Genomic DNA, 25,106 nt, shown 5'->3' with positions numbered 1-25,106 from the left:
AGCTTAGATTCATAATAATAGTATACTGTACATATAAGGAGCTCAATAGTCAAATACACATGAATGATTAGAGTCAGTCATAAATCTGCACTCATACAGCTCACTACTCCAGGCTTAGAGTGTAGATAAGGCAGTGCAGGTATTCTTATGCACTCACTTTGACCAGAAGTGATTCTGTGAAGGGTGTGGGCTTCCAGAGTAAACAGAGGTCAGCCTTCCAGCCCTGGTAATGTACATACACTGCTCCATTTCCACACCACTTTGTATTCCTTATGCAGTAAGAACCTCTATCTGCTTCAGTAAAAAGATCCAGTTCCTGACCAGACTTTCTGCATTCATTCAGTAATGCTACATGGTTGTTTCGAAAGACAAGTATTAAACAGAGACATACTGGGATCCAGCGCAGGATACAGGGAGAAGTCACCAGATATTCACCATGGAGAGAATGTCCTTGAAGGAGAGGATGGGGGCACAGCTGATGAAGGAGCTGAACCTGAACCCTAAAACGCCAAAAACCACAAAAAAAGCAGTCAAGGGATTCACTGACTTTATACAGAACATGGAGACAGAGGAGACCAACAGTTACAATAATGAAGAAATGTGTGAGTACCAGATATGTGTGTGTACCGGGTATGTGTGAGTACCGGGTATGTGAGAGTACCGGGTATGTGTGAGTACCGGGTATGTGTGAGTACCGGGTATGTGTGAGTACCGGGTATGTGTGAGTACCGGGTATGTGTGAGTACTGGGTATGTGTGAGTACCAGGTATGTGTGTGTGTGAACGTGTGTCCGTGAGCATGTAAGTGGGTAACACCTAAGCCCTGTTTAGATTTTTTATTTTAATCAAAAACAGACGTTTTATTCAACATAACATGAGTAAACACTGAACGTTTAAAAAAGGGGGTTTGTGCCATCTGCACTGTTATTCAAGTGAAAGTGTTTTTGAAAATGTTTAAGTGGAAATTGTTAAAAGTAGTCTTTGCATATAGTTGTAGGGTTTGTTTAACTTTTCAATCACTGGTTTTTGTTTGACATGCATGTTAAAGTCAAAAATTGGAGTCTCAGCATCACTCTGTCACAGTGGAATTGTCCCAAGGTCAAATTTAACAGTAAGAATAATAGCCTGAGGCAACAGAGCCTTACTTCTGCCCTCTTTAACAGGATCGGAAATTGAGTTCTTGTAATTATGGTATTAAATGTTGAGAAACATTGGTGAATATTCATTCAATGCTAACATATTATTTCATAGACCAAAGCAAGCAATGATTATCCTTATCCTCTTAATTATAATGACTGTGCAAAGATTATGTTATGATAATATACTGTAGAAATGATAATGCTCTTGACCAAATCCCTGATCATGTTGGAAAACCTTAGGTGTGTTACCATGTATCTGTCATGGGTAATGGTTTGACTGGATGTGAACATCCAGTGTGCAAAGAGCTGTGTTTGTATTGGCCACACGCACACACACACCTTACCAATTCCACCCTCATACTAGTCATAATAACTGAAATTTCACACCCCCACGTTCTCAAAACAAAAACATGCATATTGATGTATTACTTATTGTGAAGCACCTGGTGAGTCTTATGTGTTTGCAGTGCTGGAGCTAGAGAAGGAGTACATTGAAGCAGCAAAGATAAATGATGTAAAGACCATGAAGATTCTGGGAAGGGCAGTCAAGGTTGACGCAAAGAACTTGGTGAGTCTCCTCATATCCATAGGAACATCGTCTCCGCACTGCAGTTAGTGGGACTACAGGAGACTATCATGTACTATTTCTGTTACTTCTTTATTAGAACCATGTATTCTGTTCTGTGTCACTTGTTAGAATAACTTGTCCCATGCATTGACCCTAGCATGATCGCACTGCCCTGCACTATGCAGTTGCTGGAAAAAACATAGAGGCCGTCCAAGTCCTTCTCCAGCGCAGAGCAAACATCAATCAAGAGGACAAGGTAGGAAGACAACACTTTTCCGGTGTTACTGATGGTGTCTTTTAAAGCTTCTCCTCTTCAACAAACTCTCAGGAGAGAATGGCCATGGTTTGTCAAAATTAAACTATTTCTCTCTTTCATACATACATACTCACACAGCATGGAGTGACAGCCATCCACCTGGCTGCCTGGTTTGGGAGTCTGCCCATCCTGAAGTTGCTTGTGCAGGGTGGTGCTGATCAGAAGGTTGAGAATGCGGTAGGGAACCTCTGTTCCTATTCACGAAGGCCTTGAAAATTTCTCAGGAATCCCTTTCCTCGATCTGCTGGTCAGACCTAAGCTGTTCTCTGACATCTCAGCCATCTAGGATATCAATTACAATAATCAACCATCAACACAATTTCTCCATAACCATTTGAGAATACAAAATGTCAAGTTGTCATGTACAGTGCCTTTGGAAAGTATTCAGACCCTTTGACTTTTTCAACATTTTGTTAGGTAACAGCCTTATTCTAAAATGTATGTACATACAATACCCCACAATGACAAAGCAAAAACTTTTGTTTATTTAAATTAGCAAATTTATTTTAAAAAAGATATATAAATAATATCACCTTTGCATAAGTATTAAGACCCTTTAGTCAGTACTTTGTTGAAGGACCTTTGGCAGCGATTACAGCCTCAAGTCTTCTTGCGTATGACGCTACAAGCTTAAGTTGACACACCTATATTTGGGGAGTTTCTCCCATTTTTCTTTGCAGATCCTGTCAAGCTCTGTCAGGTTGGATGGGGAGCGACGCTGCACAGCTATTTTCAGGTCTCTCCAGAGATGTTTGATCGGGTTCAAGTCTGGGCTCTTGGCTGGGCCACTCAAGGACGTTCAGAGACCTGTCCCAAAGCCACTGCTGCGTTGTCTTGGCTGGGTGCTCATGGTCATTGCTCATGGTCCTGTTGGAAGGTGAATCTTCGCCCCATTCTGAGGTCCTGATCTCTCTGGAGCAGGTTTTCATCAAGGATCTCTCTGTACTTTTCTCTGTTCATCTTTGCCTCGATCCTGACTAGTCTCCTAGTCCCTGCTGCTGAAAAACACCCCCCAGACCAAGGCCCTTCTCCTCCGATTGCTCAGGTTTGGTGGATTCAAACATCTTCCATTTAAGAATGATGGAGGCCACTGTTCTTAGGGACCTTCAATGCTGCAGACATTTTTTTGCACCCTTCCCCAGATCTGTACCTCGACACAATCTTGTCTCAGAGCTCTACGGACAATTCCTTTGACCTCATGGCTTGGTTTTTGCTCTGACATGCACTGTTAACTGTGGGACCTTATACAGACAGGTGTGTGTGCCTTTCCAAATCATGTCCAATCAATTGAATTCACCACAGGTGGACTCCAATCAAGTTGTAGAAACATCAAGGATGATCAATGGAAACAAGATGTTCCTGAGCTCAAATTCAAATCTCATAGCAAAGAGTCTGAATACTTAGTTGAAGTCGGAAGTTTACATACACTTAGGTTGGAGTCATTAAAACTCGTTTTTCAACTACTCCACAAATTTCTTGTTAAAAAACTATAGTTTTGGCAAGTTGGTTAAGACATCTACTTTGTGCATGACACAAGTAACTTTTCCAAAAATTGTTTACAGGTTATTTCACTATCACAATTCAAGTGGGTCAGACGTTTACATACACTAAGTTGACTGTGCCTTTAAACAGCTTGGAAAATTCCAGAAAATGATGTCATGGCTTTAGAAGCTTCTGATAGGTCAATTGGAGGTGTACCTGTGGATGTATTTCAAGGCCTACCTTCAAACCCAGTGCCTCTTTGCTTGACATCATGGGAAAATCAAAAGAAATCAGCCAAGACCTAAAAAATAATTGTAGACCTCCACAAGTCTGGTTCATCCTTGGGAGCAATTTCCAAACACCTGAAGGTACCACATTCATCTGTAAAAACAATGGTATGCAAGTATAAACACCATTGGACCATGCAGTCGTCATACCGCTCAGGAAAGAGACGCGTTCTGTCTCCTAGAGATGAACGTACTGTGCTGTGCAAATCAAAAACAAACAAAAAAGTATCTATATCCACAGTAAAACAAGTCCTATATCGACAACCTGAAAGGCCGCTCAGCAAGGAAGAAGCCACTGCTTCAACCCAGCTATAAAAAAGCCAGACTACGGATTGCAACTGCACATGGGTACAAAGATTGTACTTTTGGAGAAATGTCCTCTGGTCTGATGAAAGAAAACTGTTTGGCCATCGTTATGTTTGGAGGAAAAAGGGGGAGGCTTGCAAGCCGAAGAACACCATCCCATCCATGAAGCACGGGGGTGGCAGCATCATGTTGTGGGGGTGCTTTGCTGCAGGGAGGAACATTATGTGGATATATTGAAGCAACATCTCAAGACATCAGTCAGGAAGTTAAAGCTTGGTCACAAATGGGTCTTCCAAATGGACAATGACCTCAAGCATACTTCCAAAGTTGTGGCAAAATGGCTTAAGGACAACAAAGTCAAGGTATTGGAGTGGCCATCATCCATCCTATAGAACATTTGTGGGCAGAATTCAAAAAGCGTGTGAGAGCAAGGAGGCCTACAAACCTGACCAGCTCTGCCAGGAGGAATGGGCCAAAATTCACACTATTGTGGGAAGCTTGTGGAAGGCTACCTGAAACGTTTGACCCAAGTTAAACCATTTAAAGGCACTGCTACCAAATACTATTTGAGTGTATGTCAACTTCTGACCCACTGGGAATGTGATGAAAGAAATAAAAGCTGAAATTTCACATTCTTAAAATAAAGTAGTGATCCTAACTGACCGAAGACTTGGAATTTTTACTAGGATTAAATGTCAGGAATTGTGGAAAAAGAGTTTAAATGTATTTGGCTAAGGTGTATGTAAACTTCCGACTTCAACTGTATGTAAATAAGGTATTACAGTTAATTTTTTATACATTTTGAAAGATGTCTAAGAACCAGTTTCGCTTTGTCATTGTGGGGTATTATGTGTAGATAGCTGAGGATTTGTTTACATTTATTTAACGTAACAAAATGTGGAAAAAGTCAAGGGGTCTGAATACTTTCCGAAGGCACTGTATGGAGATGGTGAGTTGTATTCTCACTTCTCAGCTGGGAATGAACATCATGCACTGTGCTGCCATCAACAACCACACTGACATAATGACATTCATCATCTACGACCTGATGATGAAAGAGCTGGACAAAGAGGACCTGGTAACTACATAGACATACAGTATCAGTAACCATTGCATCCATTTCAAATATTGATTGGGCTGAATTAGTTCAATAAGCTGACCCTTTTTCTTCATCTCCTACCCCCCCGCACCAATCTCTCTCAGTCTGGACGCAGAGCGTTTGCTTTGGCAGCAGAGCATGGCTCTGTGGAGATGCTGCAGATGTTGATGGAGGAGGCATACAATATGGCCACCATGGAGGAAGACCAGGTGTGTGTGTCACACCTATCAGGGGGCTGTAGGACTGTTTATTCCTCTGTCTCTCTCCCTTCCTCATTTCCTCCTGCTTTTTCTCTTTCTCTAAATGCTAGAATAGGAACACACCTCTGCATTTGGCTGCCGGCAATGGCCACTTGGATGTCGTCCAGCTACTGCTGAAGAGCTTTGAAACTCGCAATGAAGTCAATACGGTAAAGTCCCACTGTAAACGCTGTCTGGAAGGCCAAAACGTTCATATTTTAACCCTGCTTAAATTGAAAAAGTAATCTTTAATGGTGAGCGAGTGCTGCGCATTTTCCTTTTCAATGGAGCTGTTTGATTGCCAGCATGTGTGATGGTGTGTGCTCAATGGCTACACCTGGCAGTAGCTGCTTTAGGTCAATGACTGATGTATTCGTGGCAGGCTGGGGAGACGGCTCTATACCTGGCTGCTAGCGCTGCCCATGAGGACTGCGTCCAGGCTCTGTTGGAGGCAGGCTGTGACCCAAACATTGTCACCATGGTAGGCCTGTAAACATAAACCACATCCTCCAACTATTCACCAAAATGGCCGCCACCAGGCATAGTTACTAATCAATGTTTATTCTACTTCAGTACTTTACCTACTAATTGGTAGACCTCTCCTAGACCTCTCTATTCAATGGGAACCTTTCCTCTCCCCTCTTAGGACCAAAGCAGTGCTCTACACCCTGTCTCAGAGAAGGGCCACACATCGTTGGTGAGACTCCTCATAGAGAACTCGGCCCAGCTGGACTTACAAAACCAGGTGAGAGTGAGCATAGTGAACTGGTCCTACGTCTTGGTCAACCATGAATAAAGCCAACCTGTTATCTGTGTAATTACTCAGTCTGTAGTATGACCTGACATCAGAGAGAGTTTCTATATAATGGTCCATTTTGGTTGTGTCTCCATTGGCAGCACCTCCAGGCTCCTCTCTACCTGGCAGTGAAGAACTGTCACATCCCTGTCATCCACACACTGCTCGAGGCTGGCTGCAACATCAACGTCACTGATCACGTATGTACAACACGTATACTCAGTCCACATCAATGTTATAATGAATTAGTTGCGTCCCAAATGGCACCCTATTCTCTGCATAGTGCATTACTAGTCCCGGGTCCTGCCAAACGTAGTGCACTATGTAGGACAGACATTGTAATGGTTGAAGTTGTGGGTTTGGTAATCTGACACTAGATCTGTGGTTAAGGGAAACTTATAACGTGAGCTCCTGTCTGTCCTCCTAAGAGGTCCCAGACTGTCCTGCATGTCGCTGCAGAGCTGGCCAGAGTGGACATTGTTGAGATGCTTCTGAAAGCTGGGATGAACCTAGTCCTCCAAGATAAGGTGAAACATGGACACCGAGAATGATGATCTAACCATGAATAGGCTCATTGACCCCTCTCCTCTTCACGGCAACTTCCCACTCAACTGTTTCTGTTTTGAGCAGCAGGGTAAGACAGCACTGGGTGTGGCAGCCCGAGCAGACGAGGTCGTCATCGTTGACATGATCATCAAGGCAGAGAGATATTTGACATGGAGGATGGTAATGTTAAGAGGACCATAATGGAAATAACTAACTTCATTGTGTTTGTTTATCCTCTATAATTGTGAATTAATGTAGAAAGTGTAGCCTACTGTTGTGTGAGAGACCTCCCTATAAGTGATATGGCTGTACTGTATGATCAAATGCAGTAAATTCAATCAGAGACTAATACGTTGCTGAAGTCATCTGCTAATCAATTTACTGGAGTTGAAAATCAATGATTATATTCATCACCGATTATTAATTTCCTAAAGTCACAACTCCAGATTAATCCCTGTAATACCATTAACGCTGGCAGTGGGAACATTATTTATGGCCCTGAAATGCTTGACAATCAATTTCAGTGTCAATTTGATTCAGCATATCTTCCATACCCAACCTGACAGTCAAAGCAAGTGGCTCTGGCATTCAATAAGCATGGGACTATGTGTGCTTATCGCTGAACACTCACTGCTCTCAGTTTGTGAAGCTTGTCCTTTCTCAGGTGACTAGATGTGATTACCCTTCCAGGCCAACACTGAGCTTAATGAGAACCTTCACAGCCAGACTCCGCTGACGTTTAAATTAGACCACCGCACGGAGAGCAAACAGACCCGCAGCACTGCCTGGCACCTGGCCTACCGCCTGCTGAAGCCAGGTGACTGGAAGAGGCTGGCGCTGCACTGGCATTTCACTGAGCAGCAGGTGGCTGCCATCGAGGAGCAGTGGACAGGTGACACACACACACACAACACCTTTGGCTCACAGTGTAGCGCAGGGGAAAATCATTCACAGGAATATCAATTGAAACTCATTAATTTATCAATACCAAGTGTAAAGATAACATTTACAAATCGGTAAGAGGGATTCTTTACTCATTTGACATTGTTCCAAAAACAAGCCACTTGGGTGACATTACCAAGGAAAGCCTTAACTACACTAAGTAATTTAACTCTTATTTTACCAGGGAAGTAAAGAACATATTCTAATTTAATGTGTGTGTGTGTAGGGCAGCAGAGCTACCAGGAACATGGGAACAGGATGCTGTTGATCTGGCTTCATGGGGTAGAGCTGGCCCAAAGGAGTCCTGCTAAAGAGCTGTACCAGGGCCTGCTTGCCATAGGCAACAAGACTATAGCAGGTATGGGGTGTCCATGACCCTTACCAACATTTATGTTGAAGTCATAACAGCAAATTACAGATGGGTGTTTTGTTGTTTTACAGATAAAATACGAATGGACACAGAGGAAGGAGACATGAAGAAATGCATCCTTTCATAAAGGTGGGAAAAAACGACATAGGCATGCTTGAGTCAACAAGATAATTTTTTTCCAAAGCATTTTTGTGGTTATTTTTCAATTGATCTTTATATATATATATTTAGTGAATGGTTTATTATTCTATGAGCACATTTTCTTCCAATTCACGTTCCATCATTCCAGCAATTTACATTGAGGGTTTACGGTGCAGAATGTGGCTAAAACATAAACATATGGCGTTGATATAGTTCTGAAAACCTGAACACAGGTGTTGTACTCCACACGTCAACAATGTTAGGTAAAACCAGGGATGCAAACTAGTCGCCGTTTTGAATCCAAAATGTGATTCGTGTAGATCAGATGAGAAAAGTTTGGGATGGAGGGGCTTTGGATCACTACTAGCTGTAAGTGAACAAGTGATGCGCGTTAGGAGCTGGCTGTATCCAGGGCTCAGCCAATCGTTATAACGGCAGCACGTGACTGAAGAGACAACCAACTTGCTAGTTACAGAATCAGCGCGGGCTGGAAAAACAGCGGGAGAGTGGGAAGAGGTAGCTGATCACCGAGACGGGGCGAGGAGTTGATGAAGCTTCATGAGCTGTAACCGAAAAACAACTGACATTTGGAAAGTGTGGAACAAGTATTGTTAAGTATCTTGCTAGCTGGATCGAATTATCAGTTAGCAAGCCAAAGAAATGTTGAGCAACTTAAACTCAATTATTTGATCAGCTAACGTTACAACATCAGATGAGCTAACCAATTCGCAATAGTATTAACTGGTATACGACTCCTTGCCGTTCCTCAAGTTATAACGTGTTAGTTGCTTACTGGACCCTGGCAATCTGTGTGAAATGTTAACTATCTAAAGTAACGTTGTGTGGTTAATTTAAAATATTAGGTAGGGATGAAGCGTAATATTAGCTTGGCCTGGCTCAAACTGGATGCCACCATAGAGGTGAAAGGTACACCACACACGTCTCTCTTTCTCAATAAAAAGGGGTATGCCAGGTGTACTCTGCCTGAAAGATCAATTATGCCAACAAAGGGTATCATGCTCTGCTGGCACATTGTAGAACGTAATAATGTGTAGCCCAAAGATAGCTATTGTTGTGTTGAATTTGACAGTAACGTGTGAGGGGGGATTATTACATGTTTTACTCGGTGAACATTTTTGTACACAGCCTTGTGCACTTGCTCGATGTCTACTATAGTGGCCACTATAATAGAGCAAAAATAGAATGCCTGTTTTTCAATCAAATTTGATTAGTTCCATGCGCCGAAGACAACAGGTGTAGCAGTAAAATGCTTACTTACGAGCCCCGAACCTGCAATGCAGTTTCAAAAAATACGCATAAGAATAAGAGAAACAAGTAATTAAAGAGTAATTCTATTTCTACTTTGTTTTCCCCCCAAATTGCAATATGTAGGTGTGTGTGTGTGTGGTCACAACCATTCTATTATAAAGGCTGTCGTGGCTAACTGCAATATTAGTGTATTATTTTGTCAAGACTTGAGTGTCATTTGCAGTCAAGTCTTGGCAACAAATAACCTTAGATTGCTTTCTTCACTTTTTTTTAGTTGTGAGTCAGGTTCACATGAACCACTTTTTATTTTACACAGACTGATTATGTAGATCATATTTGTTGTTGTTTAATTAGTTAACCTGCATTTCACCCCAGCAAGGATTTTTTGCATGTTTTGGTGGAGAAAGAAGTGTCACCTTTTTGGGCCCTCACCAGTTTGCGTCCCTGGGTAAAACTACTAGTAAAATGGTCATCATTTATATAGAAAGATGGTTTCATCAGTCGCCATTCTATTTTCCATTCCGGAGTGTTAGGTGTAGCATATGTCTAAAATATTTGGGAATATTCAAACGTGCAGGTGTATCAGCTTGACTAAGTCATGTATGGAAGACTGTATTTGCATAGAAGGTGGGTGGAATGTTCCTATGCGATATGGTTTTGTTTGTGTGTGTTTACTCAACCACTTTGATAGAGTGTTTGTGGTAGGCTGAGTGTGTTCTGGAGGAACTCTGGCCCTGCTGATTGGAGGAGAAGCTGTGGCCTGACCCGCTGGGAGAGAGAAAGGGAGACAGGGTGAGGTCTATCCAGCGAAGGTGTGTTTCTACAGATCATAAATCTACTTGTTTGGTGATTTTGATTCATTGTAAAATAGACATGTTTGATGCTGATGGTGTACCTGTGTGACAGGGTGTTGGCGCTCCACCCATAGGTTGCTGGGAGTGCGGACGAAGCGTGCCATGATGCATGCAGTCAAGGTTTTGGAGGCTTTCTGTTGACTCGCTGTGATCACCAGTGTACTGAGCTGATACATATTATTAAGGAACAGTCAATAAATACGGGACCTTTCACTTTGTTTGACAAATGGTGAGGAAAACGGTAACCAGAGACAGTGGCTGACACCCGTTTCCCAAACACTTCTCATCATGGATTTAGCAATAGTAAAAACTCCTAGTCAATGATAACACCAATCCAATGATTGTAGATCCATGACAAAGTGGGAGAGGGGTAGAGAATCGGGACATAGCCACGATAAGCTCCCAGTGCCATAGATCAATGTTAGTACGAACCGGTCTGTGCTCTGTGGGAGCTTGCAAAGCCACTAACCTGTCTGTGGGAGCTTGCAGTGCCCCCTGGTGGTAGGGTGCTGTGGAACACCTCTGCCCTGGAACCCACCTGAGGGAGAGTGAGTGAGTGGGCAGGTGTTAAGAGTGATCATAGAAGCCCATAGATAGAGGAGATGAAGAAATTAGACAAACTGATCCACTGTAAATATAACAGGCCTATCCAATGTATCACATAGTGGGTGTTTGAGGAGTCAGTATTGTATTGTGACAATTACACCCATATGAAATACTGTTAATGAGAAAATGTTCAGCCTTGAGAAAGAATAGATACAACGGCAGGAAATGTGACTATGTTTAATGATGGTGGAACCTGATCCATAATAGTGAAAACTTGCATGCACTGTAACTAGGGTGTGTGAGAGTCTCACCGTCTTTGTCACGATGATACAGGGGGGTCAAGGTGGAGTGGGCTGAACCCGAATAGAGGCGGCGGGCCAATGAGCCTGAGCCAGGGTCGTGCTGGAGGGGCGGAGCATCTGTGGAGGGAAGACCAATAAGATCAGTCATATAATGTCATACAGGTTTATGTCCTGAAGCAAGCTTCATAACTGGACAGGTCAAAGATGACAAACAAATAAGCCCAATATGATCAAATCTAACCCAACATAAATCACATTGTCAGTTATAAAATGAGACAAATGACTGACATTCCAGGCCCTCCCCCTAAAACAACCAACAAAGCTCAATTATTACACAGATAAATGAAACAGCAACAAGAAACACTAATACTCTTTTACTTTAAGCTGAACCCTACAATCTCATATACATGCTTACGCACAATGACCACACACAAACACAATCAGAAAAAGCCCTTGCCCATCAGTCAACGCCAGACCAAGGTTACAACCTCCACAAAGAGCACCACTCAGTCAGCACATTCAAAGATTTAGCATCATCACGCCATCCAATGAATGAATGAGCCAGAGTGATGAAAAACATCCCCCTCTCCACATAAATCTATACTGTCAACGTGTCAATAGTAGCAGACATTGGACAACTAGTGTCTGTTTTACTGTAACAAAGGCTAATAAACCATGTGTAGGTTGATCAGATCATATGGACTGGGAAAGGTACACTTATTTTTTAAAGAATCTGTTCTATGAATGAAAATGTCAGGAACAGAAGTGTTTTTTTTTTTTACCCCTTTTTCGCCCTAATTTCGTGGTATCCAATTGTTTTAGTAGCTACTATCTTGTCTCATCGCAACAATTCCCGTACGGGCTCTGGAGAGACGAAGGTTGAAAGTCATGCGTCCTCTGATACACAACCCAACCAAGCCGCACTGCTTCTTAATACAGCGTGCATCCAACCCAGAAGCCAGCCGCACCAATGTGTTGGAGGAAACACCGTGCACCTGGCAACCTTGGTTAGTGCGCACTGTGCCTGGCTCGCCACAGGAGTCGCTGGTGCGCGATGAGACAAGGCTATCCCTACCGGCCAAACCCTCCCTAACCCGGACGACGCTAGGCCAATTGTGTGTCGCCCCACGGACCTCCCGGTCGCAGCAGGTTACGACAGAGCCTGGTCGCGAACCCAGAGTCTCTGGTGGCACAGCTAGCGCTGCAGTACAGCGCCCCCCGGGAGGCCCGGAACAGAAGTTTCATGACAGAGCCGTGTGTGTTACTAACCATGTAGGTTGTGCGCCGTGCGTCCCTTTCCAGTGTGGAACATGCCGAGGCCCTCCATGTTGAGGACATGCACCCCTCATAAAAGCCTTCTTCATGGACTCCTCACAACGCTCCCTCTCTGCCCGCAGGCTCTGGATCTCAGCCTGGGCCGCATCCACAGCTGCCACGTGCTACTCACCGGGAGAGGGATTAATTAATGTATCATCGTTGTTAAACGTACCGTAATTAAAATTCTAAGGTAACATTGTGGAAAACATGAGGCTAGATTGTTACTGAGGAATAAAGATTAAAAGGGAAGCATGTTTCAAATCACTAACTCTGAACTGACCACAGTCTGCAATGTCTATGCTCCATTCCCTCTCTTCTCTCACTCACATTAATAACCATCTCTCCCTCACTGTGCTAGGCCTGTGTTCTGCTCTAGCCGATTCAAATCCTCTCTTCCATTCCAATACCCCCTCCCTCCATTTCTGCTAGGACTGCTCTACTACATGTCTATGGCTCAATCACTACTCTAGCTCCTCTCTTTCACTGGGCTTTCAGCCTCCATCAATTACATGTTTAGTCAATCAAGCTCACTCACTGTGATTGATGAATAACTGCTGCACTAAAGCAATGTTATTAACCTCTCCACAAAACCTGGTTTACAGACAAACCTTCAAAAATGTGTATTTGCCATTTAAAAAGCTGTCAGGTCTGCAGAACTCTGCAATATGGCGAGTGACAACTATTTATATAAGACCATGTTTATTCAGTCTCTGTTGTCCAGTTAGTGTAGCTAGCTACTGTTCTGTGCTCATGTGAAACTCTGGGTAAATTGTCTTATTTTAGTACAGAACACCCAACAAAAACTAATTCACATTTCAGTGTGTTAGAATTACATATGATTTCTGTTTCCACCTCCCCTGGACGAGGGCATGCCAGCCTGCCCACACCTTCCTCTTCAGCTGCAGACTGTAGTGCTGCTCTGCCAGCCGGGCACTGTGGGCCTGGAGAGAAGGGAGGGGACACGGGGGAAAGCAGGATAGACCAGGGACAGAGGGAGAAATGTTTAGAAAGACTCAACTACGCAGGATTCAAACCCACAAATGAACAAGAAACAACTTTGATTTTCTACTTTTCAGATATTTAGTGAAAGATGTATTAAATACTGTAATTGTCAGTTTGAGAAACAGACGCCTCACAAGTCCTCAACTGACAGCTTCATTAAATAGTACCCGCAAAACACCAGTCTCAACGTCAACAGGGAAGAGGCAACACCGGGAGTTCCTCTGTCCAGTGTCTGTCCTTTTTCCCATCTTAATCTTTTCTTTTTATTGGCAGTCTGAGATATGGCTTTTTCTTTGCAGCTCTGGCTAGAAGACCAGCATCCCGGAGTCACCTCTTCGCTGTTTACGTTGAGACTGGTGTTTTGTGGGTACTATTTAATGAAGCTGCCAGTTGAGGACTTGTGAGGTGTCTGTTTCTTAAACTAGACACTAATGTACTTGCTGATAATGGACCTCTGTACACCTATGTAGATATTCAACAAAAAATGGGCAGTTTCCAGCTACAATAGTCATTTACAACGTTAACAATGTCTACACTGTATTTCTGATCAATTTGATGTTATTTTAACGGACCAAAAATGAACTGTAGTGTATACTGTAGCAGAAATTACGAATTAGATGAGGAATTCCTGATCAGTCAGGAAACATCTGATAAGGCCCACCAGGCCAATAGAATACATTTGTAGAACACAGCCTCAAAAGTCTATTCTCATAACTGAGAATATACACTGCTCAAAAACAAAGGGAACACTAAAATAACACATCCTAGATCTGAATGAATGAAATATTCTTATTAAATACTTTTTTCTTTACATAGTTGAATGTGCTGACAACAAAATCATCAATGGAAATTAAATGTATAAAGTGGAAAACCACACTACAGGCTGATCCAACTTTGATGTAATGTCCTTAAAACAAGTCTAAATGAGGCTCAGTAGTGTGTTTTGCCTCCACGTGCCTGTATGACCTCCCTACAACACCTGGGTATGCTCCTGATAAGGTGGCGGATGGTCTCCTGAGGGATCTCCTCCCAGACCTGGACAAAAGCATCCGCCAACTCCTGGACAGTCTGTGGTGCAACGTGGCATGGTGGATGGAGTGAGACATGATGTCCCAGATGTGCTCAATTGGATTCAGGTCTGGGGAACGGGCGGGCCAGTTCATAGCATCAATGCCTTCCTCTTGGTGTTCTCTGGCAAATGCCAAACGTCCTGCACGGTGTTGGGCTGTAAGCACAACCCCCACCTATGGACGTCGGGCCCTCATACCACCCTCATGGAGTCTGTTTCTGACCGTTTGAGCAGACATGCACATTTGTGGCCTGCTGGAGGTCATTTTGTAGGGCTCTGGCAGTGCTCCTCCTTGCACAAAGGCGGAGGTAGCGGTCCTGCTGCTGGGTTGTTGGCCTCCTCCTTTTCTGCACACAAACCTGATAAACAAAATAATGTTTGATCCTGGGTGGCACAGTGGACTAAGGCAGTGCATCGCAGTGCCACCAGAGATTCTGGGTTCGAGCCCAGGCTCTGTCGCAGCAGGCCACGACCGGGAGGCCCATGGGTCGGCGCACAATTGGCCCAGCGTCGTCCGGGTTAGGGAGGGTTTGGCCGCATTAGCGACTCCTGTGGCGGGCCGTGCGCAGTGCACGCTGACCAGGTCGTCTGGTGTACGGTGTTTCCTCCGACACATTGGTGCGGCTGTCTTCCGGGTTAGATGTGCATTGTGTTAAGAAGCAGTGTGGCTTGGTTGGGTTGTGTTTCGGAGGACGCATGGCTCTCGACCTTCGCCTTTCCCGAGTCCGTACGGGAGTTGCAGCGATGAGACAAGACAGTAACTACTACCGATTGGATACCACAAAATTGGGGAGAAAAAGGGGGTAAAAATAATAATAATGTTTGATTAGAACTCTGGGAGCATCAAAATAGTATATTATAGTTTTATATATCCTAAAGCCTGTACAGACTCATGGTCTTTATAATAATGTTTTTTATTGGACTAAATAGAAAGCATATAGCTGTCTGCTTTGGCTGTGTGTGACTACCTTCAGACATGTGTTAGTGTGCCCTGGGCTCTACTATAACAAGGGAAGCCCTTGCTGCTGACCCCACCCCCTGCTAGAGCATTTCCCATCTTCAGCTACAGAAACTGAGCCTGGGAGGCAGAGAGAGTGAGAGAGAAAGAAAGAGAGCGAGAGACAGAGTGTGACCGTAAGAATGCAAAGTAAGACTGGTTCCTCATCCAGGAATGCATTTACGTCAATATCTTAATTAAGGAAGAAAAAAGCACTCTAAAGAGCAGTTTGGGTATGATGCCAGCATATCAATACAAATCAGGCGCACAAAATCCTGCCTGCTTTTTTACATCCCAGTGCACTACTCCATGGCAGTTTAAGCTCTACAACGCAACTAAACATGCCACAGTCTGGAGAAAAGACTGAAACCAGGTGTAAGCTTGCTTGTGGTAGGTAACAGAGAATTAATGGTTCTTCTGATATTAAATAGAGTACCTCAGACAACTAAATCTTGTAATAAATAATGTGGAAATTGAGCAATTTGAGATGACTAAACTGCTTGGAGTAACCCTAGATTGTAAACTGTCATGGTCAAAACATATTGATGCAGTTAGTAGCTAAGATGGGGAGAAGTCTGTCTATAATAAAGCGATGCTCTGCCTTAACAACACTATCAACAAGGCAGGTCCTACAGGCCCTAGTTTTGTCGCATCTTGACTACTGGTTCAGTCGTGTGGTCAGGTGCCACAAAAAAGGACTTAGGAAAATTGCAATTGGCTCAGAACAGGGCAGCACAGCTGGCCCTTGGATGTACACACAACTAATAATAATATGCATGTCAATCTCTCCTGGCTGAAAGTGGAGGAGAGATTGACTTCATTGCTACTTTTATTTATGAGAGGTATTGACATGTTTATTGCACCGAGCTGTCTGTCTAAACTACTGGCACACAGCTCGGACACCCATGCATGCCACAAGAAGTCTCTTCACAGTCCCCAAGTCCAGAACAGACTATGGGAGGCACACAGTATTACATGGAGCCATGACGACATGGAGCTCTATTCCACATCAAGTAACTCATGCCAGCAGTACAATTCGATTTTAAAAAACAGCTTAGGGAACAGCGGGGACTGTGATGCAACACAAACATTGGCACAGACACATGCATACACACACAATAACATACACACTATACATACACATGGATTTAGTACTGTAGATATGTGGTAGTGGTTGAGTAGGGGCCATGTATTGTAATGTTTTTAAAATAGTATAAACTTCCTTAATTTTGCTGGACCCCACGAAGATGGGGATCCATAATAAAATGTTTTAAATACAATACACACCTGTCATTTATGGTCTGATATTGTCAGTTATATGATTAACGTGCTTCACAGTCTGTGTTTAGGGACAGGTATTGGCTATCATCAAGCTATTAATTTCTCCATGTCAAGTGTTTGGGTGCTTGTGAAATACACATGGAACATTTAACAGCTTGTTGGACTTGGTGCATTTGAGTCTATGTAGGCCTGGGCTATTTAAAAAAACTACGACAGAGAGGATAATTTCTTGAAATCCAAATCCTTTATGACAGTTGATCATTTGAAGGGAGCAATGTGGAGGGCCTCAAGCTGTGTGTCTGTCAGAATGGCTTAGTGTAACAAGTGTGTGTGGTTGAGCAGCAGCCCACTGTACCTGCTGAGTGTTAGGGCCTAGCGTCATCGTTTCCACGGGAACCTTGTTCATCTACAGACAGTTGTGATGCGTTCAGAAGCTGCAGTTGAGCACTGGGCTGCGGCTCATACTCAGGACTGACCACTGCATGGTGGAGAAGTTCTTCATATTCATCCTGTCCATAATGAAAGAAGAGCGTGAGACATTGAATCCTGAATAAAGTTGTGCATAGATACTGCATGTCTCCATTGCAACTTCAAATGATCACTCAAAACAGTAAAATTATGAGGTTTTTTACATGAAGAATTGTATTTATCTTTTTTGAAGACCTCTCCACAAATCTGTAAAAGGAAGTGCTTTGTTACCTGCAGCTCAGATGAGACCGAGCTGCCCCGATCGCAGTCCCCTGGTAGAACTGGACTGCTCGAATCCCCTTCATCTGAGGAAAGATTCAAATACCAAATTGTATTTTATTTTACTAGGAACAGCACTTGGAATGGTCCCGTGCTGATGAAGTGAGATAGCATGACGACAAATACTAAATAGTTCATTAACATAAATAAATCAAACCTAAACTATTATACTTTATTCAAAGATTTTGCCTAGAAGTGGACATGTCGAATTTATAAGGTAGCTACAGCGAGGGTAGTCTCGCAAGGCCATCCTACAAAATCTATTTTGGTGATTCGTCAAGTGATGGCATAAAGTTTAGGCTATATTTCCAAGTGAATGGGGTGCTTGCTTTCACCCTACAAATGTTCAAAGAGCAGATGATTGACTGGGGAAAAAAACAACGATAGATTGGATCAACTTGTAATGAGTGGCAGCAGACTGCTAAACTATGTTCAACATGATTTAGGTAGATAACAATCGTTAGTAACCTAGCTAGCGCGAAAACACACACTGCAGCTTTGAAACATTGTCTTGTATAATGTCATCATTTTCAAAAGTAGCTAGATAACGTTATTCAATTACTGCTTTTTAGAGTATCTCGAACTGGCTTCATCTTGCATTTGTTTGTTTGTAATTTTTTGAATTTGACCGTTTCAAACCGCTTGCCTTGCGTTTCAAACTGGCTAACTTTAGAACAAGGCGCGATTAGGTTGGTTACTGAGTCGAAGGTCCTTACTACAGTACTTTTGATTGGGCAGTGCGTTTCCCTGGTAACAGTAGGCGGAAACAACACTGAACTCGACCAGAGGCGGAGGATATTACCCAAACCAAACCACTGCCCCAAACGGCCTGAGTGAACTATATTCCTTTATCCACCATCTTCGGCTACATGTCATCTAAAATGATCCAACTGGTCATGCTGTAATTTTAGCTATCTATAGTACTGCTACTGGTATAATTAGCTGATCAGATGTAATGTTAGTCTACTGTTATATTTAAGTGAACATATTGCACTGCAGCAAGTGAACATATTGCACTGTAACGTTAGCTAGTGTTGCAAGTTTAAATTGATTTGTCAATGCTTCTTTATCATTTGCCATTAATAAGCAGGGAAAAACACAGTGGGTGTGTGTGTACATTCTTGTTTGGTAGCGTATGACAGTTAGTGGCAGCAGCACTACTTACTGGTGGTTTTGTAGCCCACAGCAGACCACTGTGATGGTTAATGCATTAATTAAAACAATCAATCAGTCCCACTTATCCGTCTGAAGTAGGTATACGTCTTTGGTGAATACCACCACCCTGAGAACCTGCCTTTAGACATTATAGTATTTGTGTCAGTTGGGCAACTGCTGACACATAGCTAGGTTCATTACCCGTACGAGCGAAGACAGAAACGCCTTTGAGGTCATGAACCTCGTGCTTAATGGCATTAAACCCCATATGTGGCAGAGGCCTGGCAGACTGGAACGGAGGTGGGACAGACAGCAGAGACATATGGTCCCTCTTGGCCATGGCAGAAATGCCTGTGTTGCTCTTGGACTAGGACCTCTTTACCACCTGGATGTGCAGGGAATAGGCTGCTATGGCACTATCAGGCACGATGCTAGCAGCATTGATATGAGACTTGGCAATTCTTTGAATTAGATACATGAGGGAAAACACTGTGTAATGCCAAATGTGTCTGTGTCAGTGTAAGACTCTCACTCTGAGATTAAACTGACATCTTAAACTGGGCTATTCTGCCAAGGACGAACACTAGTGCCAAAAAGCAGCTTAACAACCGATCCCCTGGCATAGCATAGGCTACTCCAGTTGAGGAAGAAGTGTGGATTTCAGGTCACTATAACATATTGTTTAAGATATGTCTGTCTTTTGTTACAAGAAAATAAGGCAATAAGACATGGTGAAGTATGCAATGAAACCACATAGATATGATTTTATCATTATGCATCTTGACAGTGTGGGTTTTAACCTGTCTGGATGCACAGAGAGGATAATCCCTGTTGCACTGAGGGGAGTGCATCATGTTCTGATGAATGACAGAACTGTGTAGCTTCACACAGATGACCTATTTCCATTCCAAGAGATATGAAGCTGTAAATGCCCCTCCACCCCATTCCCAATCCGAGACTGTATGGCCTGTCTGCAACAGACAGTGTGGTTCATCATTGGATACGATGGTCTACCAGTAAGCACATGTGTGTGGTTCTGTGTGTGGGTCAAACAATATCCAAATATTGATCACTATTATTCACTGTTCCTGTGGTGCACATATATTTTTACACATGGAATGATTGATATATTTTCCCTTCAACAAATCAATGGTAATAGCCGTGTTTGGATCTTAAAACTCTTTCATTCTTGTAATGGAAAGATGTTATAAACGACTGTTGATAGGGGTGAGATTAAACATTATATTACTCCCCAACCCCCTCACTAGATCCACTTTGTAAATACCACCTTAGTTTTAAAAAGTAAATGCAACTGGGCCTGTGTTGAAATGGGATGCAGCTCACATCCTTCTCTCCTAGCCTGTAAGAAGTTCAATCTGTTCCAGGACAATAATCACAATCTGTTTGACTTTCCTCTCCCTGGCATTTTAGCTCAGGTATGTAAGACTATTCAGGACCTTGAAATAGTAGACAGGACAGAAATGAGAGAATAATGTTCTGAGGTAAAGCTGATTGAGTTGGAAAAAGCAAAAAAGTATTCTTCAGTTTTTTGTCAGTATATTGCTGATGTTTGATTGTTTAATTATTAATCTTGACAAAAAATACAGACCTTTGTTTATACAGCAGTCAAATGTTTGGACACACTGTCACGACTTCCGCCGAAGTCGGGTCCTCTCCTTGTTCGGGCGGTGCTCAGCAGTCGGCGTCGCCAGTCTTCTATCCATCATCGATCCACTTTTCATTTTCCATTGTTCCCGTGGCTGTGCCCTTCCCCGTTCACGCCTTAGACAGTCGACCATTAGGTATGGTGACGCAGGGGGGTCATAAGGAGAGAATCAGTCTCTTCCTCATTGACTCTCCTGCATTTCTCGTGGTGCTAGGCTTGTCTTGGCAACTGGTTAGCTTGTCTTGGCAACGGAGGGCTCTCACGGGGTGGTCGCGAGAGTGCTGGGGGAGTTGTTTAGGTGTTTCCGTTGGTGCTACTATGGTGGAAAGTCCAGACCAGGTCTCCACCGTGCGCATTCCCCCTGAATATGGCGATTTGGCTCTCGCCTTTTCCAAAAAGAAGGCGACTCAATTACCACCCATTGACGGGGGGATTGTGCGATAGATCCCCTGGTAGACGCTGCACTTCCCAGGAGTCACGTGTATCCCCTCTCACAGGCGGAGACGGCGGCTATGGAAACATATGTCTCCGAATCCCTGCGTCAGGGGTACATTCGGATCCTCTACTTCACCCACCTCCTTGAGTTTCTTTTTTGTGAAGAAGGATGGAGGTCTGCGCCAGTGCATTGACTACCGAGGCCTAAATCAAATCAAATCAGATGGAGAGTGACCGCATTTCAGCCGTGCGTAATTGGCCGACTCCCACCACGGTAAAGGAAGTGCAGCGGTTCCTAGGGTTTGCCAATTACTACCAGAGATTTATCCGGGGTTTTGGTCAGGTAGCGGCTCCCATTGCCTCACTGCTGAAGGGGGGCCCGGTACAATTGCAGTGGTCGGCTGAGGCAGACAGGGCTTTTGGTCACCTGAGGGCTCTGTTTACCTCGGCTCCCGTGCTGGCACATCCGGATCCCTCTTTGGCCTTCATAGTGGAGGTGGACGCTTCCGAGGCTGGGATAGGAGCCGTGCTCTCTCAGCGCTCGGGTACGCCACCGAAACTCGGGGGACCGGGAGCTGTTGGCTGTCGTCAAGGCTCTAAAGGCGTGGAGACATTGGCTTGAGGGGGCTAAACACCCTTTTCTCATCTGGACTGACCACCGCAATCTGGAATACATCCGGGCAGGGAGGAGACTGAACCCTCGCCAGGCAATGTGGGCCATGTTTTTCACCCGTTTAGTTTTTTCCCTTTCCTACAGACCAGGTTCCCAAAAGGTGAAGGCATATGCACTGTCCCGACTGTATGACACAGAGGAGCGGCCCATGGATCCCACTCCCATACTCCCGGCCTCCTGCCTGGTCACGCCGGTAGTGTGGGAGCTGGACGTGGACATTGGGCAGGCGTTACGTGCAGAGCCCGCTACCCTCCAGTGTCCCGCTGGGCATCTGTACGTTCCGTCTGCTGTCCATGACCGGTTGATCTATTGGGTCCACATGTCACCCTCCTCTGGTCATCCTGGGAATGGTCGGACGGTGCGCTGTTTGGTTGGGAAGTACTGGTGGCCTACCTTGGCCAATGACATGAGGGTTTATGTTTCCTCTTGCTCGGTGTGCGCTCAGTGTAAGGCTCCTAGGCACCTGCCCAGAGGGAAGCTACACCCCTTACCCGTTCCACAGAGGTCTTGCCAGTGGATTTTCTTACCGATCTCCCCCCCTCACAAGGAAACACCACGATCCTGGTCGTTGTGGATCGGTTCTCTAAGTCCTGCTGTCTTCTCCCTCTGCCCGGTCTCCCATGGCCCTACAGACTGCAGAGCCCTTGTTTACGCACTTTTTCCGGCACTACAGGGTGCCTGAGGATATATTATCTGATCGAGGTTCCCAGCTCACTTCGAGGGTCTGGAAGGCGTTCATGGAACGTCTGGGGGTCTCGATCAGCCTTACCTCTGGGTTTCATCCCGAGAGTAATAGGCAGGTGGAGAGAGTGAACCAGGATGTGGGCAGGTTTCTGCGGTCGTATTGCCAGAATCGGCCAGGGGAGTGGGCAGCATTCGTTCCACTAACCTCTCCCCCTTCCAGTGCGTACTGGGGTACCAGCCGGTTCTGGCGCCTTGGCATCAGAGTCGGACCGAGGCTCCTGTGGTGGACGACTGGTTCAGGCGCGCGGAGGAGACATGGGACACCGCCCATGTTCACCTCCAGTGCAGACCGTCACCACAGTGAGGACTGTGTCTGGCTCTCGACCCGGAACCTGCCCCTCCGCCTGTCCTACCGGAAGCTGGGCCCGCGGTTTGTGGGGCCATTTAAAGTCCTGAGGAGAGTGAAGGAGGTTTGTTATAGGTTACAGCTTCCCTCCGATTACCGTATTAACCCCTCGTTCCATGTGTCTCTCCTCAGGCCGGTGGTGGTTAGCCCGCTCCAGGAGTCTGAGGTGCGGGAGGTTCCTCTTCCCCCTTTGGACGTCGAGGGGGCCCCGGCGTACTCCATTCTCTCTATATTGGATTTGAGGCGTCGGGCGAGGGGCCTTCAGTACCTCGTGGAGTGGGAGGGGTACGGTCCGGAGGAGAGGTGCTGGGTTCCGGTGGAGGACGTGTTGGACCCTTCAATGCTGCGGGAGTTCCACCGTCTCCGTCCGGATCCTTGTTCGGGCCGCACTCGGCGGTCGGCGTTGCCGGTCTTCTAGCCATCGTCGATCCACTTTTCATTTTCCATTTTGTTTTGTCTTGTTTTTCCACACACCTGGTTTCAATTCCCTCATTTACTTGTTGTGTATTTAACTCTCTGTTCCCCCCATGTCTTTGTGTGGGATTGTTTATTGTAGTGCTTGTGCATGTTCACCGTGAGCACACAACAGGTTATTTTTGTGCCCATTTATCTTGTTGTTCTGGATGCCGTTGGTTTTGCTTAATAAATCTCCGGTTATTACCCAGTTCTGCTCTCCTGCGCCTGACTTCTCTGCCGCAAATTACGCACCCCGCTACACACACCTACTCATTCAAGAGTTTTTCTTTATTTTTACTATTTTCTACATTGTAGAATAATAGTGAAGATATCAAAACTATGAAATAGTACATATGGAATCATGTAGTAACCAAAAAATGTTAAACAAATCCAAAGATATTTTAGATTCCTCAAAGTAGCCACCCTTTGCTTTGATGACAGCTTTACACACTCTTGGCATTCTCTCAACCAGCTTCACCTGGAATGCTTTTCCAACTTTCTTGAAGGAGTTCCCACATATGCTGAGCACTTGTTGGCTGATTTTACCTCACTCACACTCGGTCCAACTCATCCCAAACCATCTCAATTGGGTTGAGGTCAGGTTATTGTGGCCAGGTCATCTGATGCAACACTCCACCACACTCCTTCTTGGTCAAATAGCCCTTACACAGCCTGGAGGTGTGTTTTGGGTCATTGTCTTGTTGAAAAACAAATGACAGTCTCACTAAGCTGCAGAATGCTGTGGTAGCCACGCTGGTTAAGTGTGCCTTAAATTCTAAATACATTTCTGACAGTGTTACCAGCAAAACACCCCCACACCATCACACCTCCTCCTCCATGCTTCATGGTGGGAACCACACATGTGGATATAATCTGTTCACCTACTCTGCGTCTCACAAAGACACGGCGTTTGGAAACAAAAATCTCAAATTTGGACTCATCAGACCAAAGGACAGATTTCCACCGGTCTAATGTCCATTGATCTTGTTTCTTGGCGCAAGCAAGTCTCTTCTTATTATTGGCTTAATTTAACTGTTCTTGCCATAATATGGACTTGGTCTTTTACCAAATAGGGCTATCGTCTGTATACCACCTCTACCTTGTCACAACACAACTGATTGTCTCAAACACATTAAGAAGGAAAGAAATTCTACAAAATAACTTTTAACAAGGCACAACTTTTCATTGAAATATATTCCTGATGACTACCTAATGAAGCTGGTTGAGAGAATGCCAAGAGTGTGCAATGCTGTCATCAAAGCAAAGGGTGTTCACTTTGAAGAATCTCAACTGTAACATATTTTTAGATTTGTTTAACACTTTTTTGGTTACTACATGATTCCATATGTGTTATTTCATAGTTTTGATGTTGTCACTGTTATTCTACAATGTAGAAAATAGTACAAATAAAGAAAAACCTTGGAATGAGTAGGTGTGTCCAAATGTTTGACTGCTACTGTACATTAGGCAGATAACAAGAATCCCTGCCTGGGGTGGAATGAGCTGGAACTGAGTGCCATAGAGAAGAGTCATCGATGGCCTATGCTCCCAAAGGAGCGATGGGCCTAAGGAAGTAAGTAAGTTTGTTTAACACATTATGCTACCTGATGCATGTACTGTACAATGTACAGTATTTACCTCCTATAATTAATTTGGTTATAGTACTGTAATAAACTGTAAATAACATAACTTTCTACAAAACTGCTGCTGCTGCCTACAATCGATTTGAATTAGATCTGTCTGCAGAGAGCCACAATTCCTGACAACAACAACAATGTGCTGTCATCAATCATGATGATGTTAACCCATTTGCTGCCCATATCCGACAGTGGTGACCTCTCATACAAGACAATGGGGATAATAGTCAGTGAAGCACTTTTCTTAGCTGCCTGCTGTTTTCAGAGTACTTTTGATTGCACGTTGATGATATTGGACATCCCCCTCAGGCTACAGTCATTTATCACATCACCACGACAATAACACCAGTGTCCTTTTGCTTTTATGATGCTCTTTTCCA

The 25,106-nt window shown here is 44.3% G+C and overlaps 1 protein-coding gene across 2 annotated transcripts; it reads left to right on the top strand.

The window, feature by feature from the left end:
* The first annotated feature begins 67 nt into the window (after window positions 1–67).
* On the top strand, window positions 68–23,298 carry LOC109894915 (ankyrin repeat and death domain-containing protein 1A-like). 2 transcript variants are annotated; one of them, XM_031829919.1, is made up of 16 exons: window positions 68–602; window positions 1,606–1,706; window positions 1,864–1,962; window positions 2,101–2,199; window positions 5,071–5,175; window positions 5,301–5,405; window positions 5,507–5,605; window positions 5,818–5,916; window positions 6,082–6,180; window positions 6,333–6,431; window positions 6,660–6,758; window positions 6,862–6,957; window positions 7,468–7,669; window positions 7,946–8,077; window positions 8,161–8,218; window positions 22,766–23,298. In XM_031829919.1, exons 1-15 carry the CDS (start codon window positions 437–439, stop codon window positions 8,214–8,216), a joined length of 1,656 nt encoding a protein of 551 aa, XP_031685779.1. In that variant the 5' UTR covers window positions 68–436; the 3' UTR covers window positions 8,217–8,218; window positions 22,766–23,298. The 2 variants fall into 2 exon arrangements, with proteins under 2 accessions (XP_031685779.1, XP_020344163.1); XM_020488574.2 differs by lacking the exon at window positions 22,766–23,298 and adding an exon at window positions 12,599–13,586.
* Window positions 23,299–25,106: the final 1,808 nt, after the last annotated feature.

This window comes from Oncorhynchus kisutch, linkage group LG8, assembly GCF_002021735.2.
Source record: "Oncorhynchus kisutch isolate 150728-3 linkage group LG8, Okis_V2, whole genome shotgun sequence".
NCBI classification, from domain to species: Eukaryota; Metazoa; Chordata; class Actinopteri; order Salmoniformes; family Salmonidae; genus Oncorhynchus; species Oncorhynchus kisutch.
This window is presented reverse-complemented; position numbering and strand designations above follow the sequence as displayed.

Bases quoted from the DNA above. Each gene is read 5' to 3' on its own strand.
- LOC109894915 (XM_031829919.1), top strand. From the start codon at position 437: ATGGAGAGAATGTCCTTGAAGGAGAGGATGGGGGCACAGCTGATGAAG. The intron at 5,406-5,506 runs GTGTGTGTGTCA...TCTAAATGCTAG, and splicing joins CCACCATGGAGGAAGACCAG to AATAGGAACACACCTCTGCA. The intron at 5,917-6,081 runs GTAGGCCTGTAA...CTCCCCTCTTAG, and splicing joins ACCCAAACATTGTCACCATG to GACCAAAGCAGTGCTCTACA.